Source organism: Carlito syrichta, unplaced genomic scaffold (genome assembly GCF_000164805.1).
Source record: "Carlito syrichta isolate Samal-C Ts95f unplaced genomic scaffold, Tarsius_syrichta-2.0.1 Scaffold315401, whole genome shotgun sequence".
Classification (NCBI taxonomy): domain Eukaryota; kingdom Metazoa; phylum Chordata; class Mammalia; order Primates; family Tarsiidae; genus Carlito; species Carlito syrichta.
In genome coordinates this window covers 417,153-425,061 of record NW_007259497.1, presented here as the reverse complement: position 1 = coordinate 425,061, position 7,909 = coordinate 417,153, and the positions used below count along the sequence as shown (strand labels likewise).

The 7,909-nt window shown below is 52.4% G+C and overlaps 1 protein-coding gene across 1 annotated transcript; it reads left to right on the top strand.

The window, feature by feature from the left end:
- The first annotated feature begins 3,001 nt into the window (after positions 1-3,001).
- RHOV (ras homolog family member V) lies at positions 3,002-5,139 on the top strand. Its single transcript, XM_008072732.1, has 3 exons — positions 3,002-3,352; positions 3,537-3,595; positions 3,786-5,139. Exons 1-3 carry the CDS (start codon positions 3,145-3,147, stop codon positions 4,227-4,229), a joined length of 711 nt encoding a protein of 236 aa, XP_008070923.1. The 5' UTR covers positions 3,002-3,144; the 3' UTR covers positions 4,230-5,139.
- Positions 5,140-7,909: the final 2,770 nt, after the last annotated feature.

The window sequence follows — 7,909 nt, the reverse complement described above, 5'->3', positions numbered from 1 at the left end:
TGTTATCCTCTCCTTTTGGCTCAATAAAAAGAAGAAAAGAAAAAGGAAAGAGCTGGGTGCAGTGCCTCATGCCTGTAATCCCAGTACTTTGGGAAGCCAAGAAGAGAGGATTATTGGAGCCCAAGAGTTTGAGACCAGTCTAGGCAACATAGCAAGACCTCTTCTCTACCAAAAAAAAAAATATCCAGGCATGGTGGTGCACGCCTGTAGTCTCAGCTACTTCAGAGACTGAGTCAGGAGGATTGCCTGAGCCCAGGAGGTAGTGGCTGTGGTGAGCTGTGATCATGCCACTGTAATCCAGCTTGGGTGAAAGAGTGAGACCCCAACTCAAAAAGAAAGAAAGAAAAATCAGAGAACCTGAGACTTTTTCCATGAGATTTAGATTTATAGATTTTTATACATGAACTCTTTGAGAAATAGGATTATCTCTGTTCTTTAAGATTCACCACCTTGGTTAGGCACAATGGCTCAAGTTTGTAATCCCAGCACTCTGGGAGGCCAAGGCAAGAGGATTGCCTGAGCCTGAGGGTTCGAGACTTGCCTGGGGAACATGGTGAGACCTCATCTCTACAATAAAATAAAAAAGTTAGCTGGGCATTGTAGCGTGCGCCTGTAGTTCTGGTTACTTGGAAGGCTGAGGCAGAAGGATCGCCTCAGCCCAGCATGTCGACACTGGGGTGGCTGTGTGCATGCCATTGCACTCCAGTCTGGGTGACAGAGTGAGACTCCAACTGAAAAAAAAAAAAAAAAGATTCACCACCTGTTCCCCTGCAACACTGTCCCTCCCCCAAACTCATGAATAGCTGACTTTCTGTGTGAAGGTATTTTCAATGACCTTTGTATAGGTTGAGATGAAAGGCTGTCTTGGAGATCAGAGAAAGGATTCTGGACCTGGTGTCACTTGGTGTGACTGCAATAAAGAGACAAAATTAGCATTAGGCTACTCTTAACTTGCTCTCTAGGTGACCTTCCTAAGGCTATCTGGGAGATCTTGTCTTAGTCTGCAAACTTCTTCTAGGGCAAGGACAATGGGTGACCCAGAACAGCATTTGTAAATAGGTAATTACTATGTGCTTTTAATGATGAGGAAGATAATATTGGGGATTTATAAAACATTCAAATAGATAATTGTCCATGAAGATCCTCCCAGTCAGTTTCTCAGCACCCTGAGTTCCTTTAGCCAGGGAGTGAAGGTGTCCAAAGCCTGCCTTAAAGGCTGAGTAGAAAGGAAGCTCTTCCGTGACAGGGAGTACTGTCATTCCTGCCTGCTGTGTTCACACTTGAGTCTCTGCCTCTCTCATGATCTGACAACAGTTGACCCTTGAACAACACAGGTTGGAAATGTGCAGGTTGGAAATGTGCAGGTCCACTTGTAATAGGATATTTTTTCAATAAAAGCGATGGCAAGTGTGCCTGCCTTTCCTGCCTTCCCTTCCAAGTCTCCTGCCTCTGCCACCCCTGACATAGAAAGAGCAACCCCTCTCTTCCCTCCTCCTCAGCCTACTCAAGGTGAAGACCATGAGAATGAAGACCTTAATAATATCTACTTCCAGGCTGAGGTGAGTGGATTGCCTGACCCCGCAGGTTCGAGACCTGCCTGGGCAACTTGGCGAGACCTCATCTCTACAATTAAAAAAAAAAAAAAAAATCAGCCAGGCATGGTAGTGCATGCCTGTAATTCCAGCTACTTGGAAGGCTGAGGCGGAAGGACCTCCGGAGCCCAGCAGGTCAAGGCTGTGGTGGCTGGGAGTGTGCCACTGCACTCCAGTCTGAGCAACAGAGTGAGACTCCAACTCAAAAAATAAAAAATAAAAAGACATGTTACATACAAAATATGTGTTAATTGACTGTTTATGTTTTGGTAAGTCTTCTGATCAACAGTAGACTATTAATAGTTAAGTTTCAGGGGAGTCAAAAGCTAAATGTGGATTTTCAACTGACTGCAGGGTTGTCACCCCAACTCTCACATTGTTCAAAGGTCAACAGTATTTTAAAATATCATTCCTTTAGGCTTGCTGCAATGGCTCATGTTTATAATCCCAGCACTTTGGGAGGCCCTGGTGGGAGCATTGCTTAAGCCCAGGAATTTGAGACCAGCTTTGGCAACACAGCAGGACCTCATCTCTACAAACATATATATATATATATGTTTTTTAAAAAATTAGCCAGACGTGGTGGCGTGGGCTTGTAGTCCTAATTACTCAGGAAGCTGAGGCAAAAGGATCGACTAAGCCCAGAAGGTAGGGGCTGCAGCGAACCATGATCATGCCATCATGCCATTTCACTCCAGCTTGGGAGACAAAGTGAGATCCTGACCAGAAATAATAATAATAATAATAACGGCCAGGCTCAGTGGCTCAGTCTGTAATCCCAGCGCTTTGGAAGGCCGAGGTGAGTAGACTGCCTGAGTCCACGGGTTCAAGACCTGCCCGGGCAACTTGGCGAGACCTCATCTACAATAAATCAAAAATTAGCCAGGCGTGGTAGCGTGTGCCTGTAGTTCCAGCTACTTGGAAGGGTGAGGCGGAAGGATCACCGGAGCCCAGCAGGTCGAGGCTGCGGTGGCCGGGAGCGGCCACTGCACTCCAGTCTGGGCGGCAGAGTGAGACTCCAACTCAAAAAAAATAAAAAAAATAAAAATAAAATAAAATTATTCCAACTTTTTAATACTCATACAAATGTCTGTACAGTATAGCGTTTTTGTTGAAAATTGGAAAAGGTTTAATCTGAACACTTGTTTAACTTGAGCCCGCTGTATTGTATGTTCTGCAACTTGCTTCTTCCTCCTAACAATAAATCATGGACGTCTGTCTCTTCTTGGTATTCTCACTGGCGATCCTTTGTCCTTGTACCTGCGTGGGTTTTTGAGCGTCAGCTCTTCGCTGGCCTTTTCTCCCCACCGTATCTTGAGATCGCCTGGCCTTGCAGGGTGCCCTGCAGAGGGCGGTGTCGCCGGTGGGCGGAGTCGGGGCCGCTCGGGACATGCAGATGAAGTGGGCGTGGCCCTACATATACCCGCGGGTGGCGTTGGCCGCCGCGCCCAGCCTGGACCGACTCAGTGAGAGGCAGCCCGTTGAACCCGCTTTCCCGAGCGCCGAGGAGCCTGGTCCCGGGCTGGCCCCTCTGCTGCCCCCGGAGCGGGCCATGCCGCCGCGGGAGCTGAGCGAGGCCGAGCCGCCCCCGCTCCGGGCCCCGACCCCTCCTCCGCGGCGGCGTAGCGCGCCCCCGGAGCTGGGCATCAAGTGCGTGCTGGTGGGTGATGGCGCGGTGGGTAAGAGCAGCCTCATCGTCAGCTACACCTGCAACGGGTACCCTGCGCGCTACCGGCCCACGGCGCTGGACACCTTCTCCGGTACGTTCAACAGCCCCGGCGGCCTCGTGGCTGCGGTCGGTCGTGCACCCGGGAGCTGGGGCGGGCGTCGCGGCGGGAGGGCACCGAAGACCCCGGGGAGGAGCCGGCGGCGGGCCCCGAGGTGGCGCTGGTGGGGCCTAGGACGCTCTTTCTAACGCAGGCTCTCCCCGCTCCACCCCTGCAGTGCAAGTCCTGGTGGATGGAGCCCCCGTGCGCATTGAACTCTGGGACACAGCGGGGCAGGTGAGAAGCTGGGCACAGCCACTGCTGGTCCAGGGGGAGGTGGGCTGGAGCCTGGGAGGACCCCAGATGAAGCAAGAATGAAGCAGGCCTTGGCTCTTGGAGTCTCGGGTTTCCAGCCCCAGGTAAGAAGTGGGTTCCTCTTCCATGTGGCAGGGGATAATCCACTAACCACCTGGCCTCCCCACCCCAGGAGGACTTTGACCGGCTTCGCTCCCTCTGCTACCCGGATACCGATGTCTTCCTGGCGTGCTTCAGCGTGGTGCAGCCCAGCTCCTTTCAAAACATCACAGAGAAATGGCTGCCCGAGATCCGCACTCACAACCCCCAGGCGCCTGTGCTGCTGGTGGGCACTCAGGCCGACCTGAGGGACGATGTCAATGTACTGATTGAGCTGGACCAGGGGGGTCGGGAGGGCCCCGTGCCCCAACCCCAGGCTCAGGGTCTGGCCGAGAAGATCCGGGCCTGCTGCTATCTGGAGTGCTCAGCCTTGACACAAAAGAACTTGAAGGAGGTGTTTGACTCGGCCATTCTCAGTGCCATTGAGCACAAAGCTCGTCTGGAGAAGAAACTGAATGCCAAAGGTGTGCGCACCCTCTCGCGCTGCCGCTGGAAGAAGTTCTTCTGCTTTGTTTGAGCAGCTATGGCAGCATAACAAGCAGAAGGCAGGAGGCCAGTGACTTCTGGAACCTGGGGCATGGGGCCTTTTAGGGTGTCACTGGCAGAGCGTGGCCACCCCCATGGGATTCGGTTCCCTTTGGAACACTGTGGGGTGGGCGCCTGGGCCTCTGCCCACTGTCATATGCCAGGGTGAGCCTAGGGCATGGAGGAGGGAAGGCTCTGATTTGGATTTCTCCAGTCAAAGCTCACAGAGAAAACTCAGCACTTTGATTTCATGGAATGGTCCTAGCAGGGTCAGCCGCCTCTGAGCAGTTTGGGATTCAATTTCCGGTTTCTTATCATGGGCCCTCAGGGCAGCCTGGCTGAATGAGGACCCCTTGTGGTGGTCCCCACCCCCTCCTTGCACAGGGGTGAGGAAGAGCCTGGGGAACAGCCAGGGATCTTGGAGGGCTGGAAGGTGTTCAGCCTTAAGTTGGAGAGAAGCTTGAGATGGAGTGGGTAAGGCAGAGGCCAGTGAGAGACATAAAAGGAGCAGAGAGTGAGGTCTGGGAGCCAGAGCTGTGGGACTGATGGCAGATCAGAGGGCTGGGCCTGGAAGGAGAAAGATCAGGAGAAGGAGAGCAGGGAAGTCCAGCAGCTGAGAGCAGGCTGACACCTGGGCTGCCCTCAACCCCCAAGGCCAGGGAGGGCGGGTCTGGTCCCTGAGAAGAACTGGGTCTCGGGGCTTCCTAGGCACTGCCCAAACTGGCTGGACCAGGAGCAGGACAGGAAGTGAGAGTCCAGAACCAGAAAAAGGAGGGGGAGGAGCTGCAAAATAGAGCCTGAAGGAGGAAGGGGCTGGGGGGAGGGCATCCCTTTCCTCAAGGTCATACAACCTAGAAACTAGAGCAGTGCAGAATCTGCCAATAAAACCGTATGTTTGTAAAGCTGCTGTCTCTGTCGTTTGCTGGAGTGGCCAACCTGCTTCTCCCTCATAAGCCTCCTCAAGCCCCAATGCCTGGATAGAGACACGTTGGGTACCAGAGGATTGAGGCTAGGGTGAAGGGTGGGGGCAGGCAGAATGATGGGAACTGGACTGGGGGGCAGGTGTGGGACTCCCCGCTTGGGGCTTAGCTGGTTCCCAGGAGAGGTAGCGTGGGAAGCAGCCTGGAAACGGGTTTCCCCAGGTGTCAGCGCCAGAGCTGCTTTCCCATGACCTCACCAGGCGGGTGGGGCCCCTCCTCTCTTCCTCCTCTTTCTAGAGCACCGTGCTCAATGCTGGGACTCAGGTGCAATCCTGAGCCCTCCAATCTTTCTGCATCTATCGTTTCGGCAGATCACAGGGCCCGGGGTCTCAGGTTGGGGGTCACAATCCCCATTCACAGCCTAAACCTCAAGCACTGGCCAAAGTTCTTAGGCTTCAGCTGGTTGGGTCCAGTCTTCAGCCTTGGCACCTAAGTGCCTAGTGAAGGTCAAGGTGCTGGCTGTGAACAATTTAAATAGAGGTTTGGCCCAGAAATCTTGTGCAAAGGAGGGTTTATTGGGCGAGGACTCAGAGAGGAGCAGGAATTCAGAGAACATTCCTTGGAATTGGAGCTTAAAAGAACTTTAAAGGGCACCTTGGGGGAAGAACAAAACAAACAAAAACTCATTTTACCATAAGAAACTGAAGGCCAGATAAAAAAGGTAATATCTCAAGTAAGATATCTTTACCAAGGAGTTGTAAGAACACTTTGCAAACTCTATAGCTGGGAAATGGGTATGTGTTATTCCCGTGGAGAATAATTTCTAAGGCACACCTGGCATACCTGTTAGGCAACTGCTAGGCCAGGTGAGCACTCATGCCCTGTCCCAGCCCTCCTCTGGGTCCAGCTCCCTCTGAAGGAAGCTACAGCTGTGTGTGTTTGTGTGTATGTGTATGAGAGAGAGAGAGAGAGAGAGACAGAGAGAGAGAGAGAGAGAGAGAGATTGTTGCTGATGGGTGGAAATTTTAGCCAAGTGAAAGCTCAGATAATCCCCAAGTTTAGCTTTAGCCAGGACTGTCCACCCCACCAGAGTCTATCCCCCAGAGCTCCAGCTGCCATGTCAGGTCTGATCCCTTGCCCCCTCAGGTGGAGGTGTTGAGGGTCTTAAACCCCAGAAGCACAGCCTACTCTTATCTCAGTCCAGCCTGACACATTCCCCTCTGAGGCAGACACCTGGCGTTCAAGCTCAGACTTTGATACCAACCATGACCTTAGGCAAATTGTTTCTCTTCTTTATGCCTCCGTGTTTTTCATTTGAACAATGTAGGATTCAGGACTCTGACTGGATTTGAGGTTTTTAAACTTGTTCTGGGGGACCTTAAAGGTTCCTAGAGCCAGGCGCGGTGGCTCACACCTATAATTCCAATGCTTTGGGAGGCCAAGGTGAGAGAATTGCCTGAGCCCACAGGTTTGAGACAAGCCGGGGCAACTTGGTGAGACCTCATCTCTACAATAAATAAAAAAATTAGCTGGATGTGGTGGCATACCTGTAGTTCCAGCTACTTGGAAGGCTGAGGCGGAAGGATCACCTGAGCCCAGCAGGTTAAGGCTGTGGTGGCCGTGAGCCTGGCACTGCACTCCAGCCTGGGTGACAGAGTGAGACTCCAATTCAAAAAAATAAAAAGGTGTCCTAGAGTAGGGGGAAGAAGCCTAATCAGGTCATCTCTGGGACCCCCACCTCCAATTTATTTGCTCATTTTCTCATGGTACCAGCATATCTATGTCACTCAAACTGAAACCCCAGTCACTATGCCCCCTCTCCTCATCTGCTGGGTCTCTGAGCCTGGTCAGGACCTCTGTCCCTGCCACCACAGCTCCCCACTCCAATCCATCCAGTGCTGCTGCCTGCCCCCTTGGACCCCCAACTCAAGCCTATTATTGGCACTCACTGTTTCCAATGAACTCCTAGCTCTTCATTTTGGCATTCAAGGTCTTCTCAAATCTGAGTTGGCCTAGTCCAACTCATCCCAGGGATTCCCAGTCATCTCTTGACTTCCTGACTCTCAGGCTTGGCTTTTGCCAGATCTCCTAGTTTGGAAACTTCCCCGTTTCCCCCACCACCTCCCAGATGCCCTGTTTCTTAGCCATCTTTCAATACCTCCCTCATCCAAAAAGGACTCTTACCTGTATTCATATCTTCGTTGCTCCTTTGGCACACTGAGAACACTCTAAGCATTATGACTGACACAAGCTGAATCTCCCCAGCTAAATGGAGAGAGAGAGAGAGAGAGAAAGCCCCCATTTAAGCTCCCACAAGGACTCAAGCTCAGGCAATATTTGCTGCTGAACCTTAAGTGTTTAGGGATCAAAAGCCGGGCAGTGAGCCCCAGACGAGACTGTGAGGATCAAGTTCAGCTCCAGGTTTGTGCCAACAGAGGCTTGAAGACTAAGGCCTTAGGGCAATGGCTTATTAGAAAGGCTCTCCAGCCGGGCTCGGTGGCTCAGCCTGTAATCCCGCACCTTTGGGAGGCTGAGGTGAGTGGATTGCCTGAGCCCGCGGGTTCGAGACCTGCCTGGGCAACTTGACGAGACCTCATCTCTACAATAAATCAAAAATGAGCCGGGCGTGGTAGCACGCACCTGTAATTCCGGCTACTCGGAAGGCTGAGACGGAAGGATCGCCGGAGCCCAGTGGGTCGAGGCTGCGGTGGCCGGGAGTGGCTACTGCACTCCAGTCTGGGTGACGGAGTGA

What these genes read in the sequence shown, in the direction of transcription:
- RHOV (XM_008072732.1), top strand. Translation starts at nt 3,145, where the DNA reads ATGCCGCCGCGGGAGCTGAGCGAGGCCGAGCCGCCCCCGCTCCGGGCC. An exon ending in GGCGCTGGACACCTTCTCCG is followed by an intron (nt 3,353 to 3,536) that starts GTACGTTCAACA and finishes CCACCCCTGCAG; the next exon opens with TGCAAGTCCTGGTGGATGGA. An exon ending in TCTGGGACACAGCGGGGCAG is followed by an intron (nt 3,596 to 3,785) that starts GTGAGAAGCTGG and finishes TCCCCACCCCAG; the next exon opens with GAGGACTTTGACCGGCTTCG.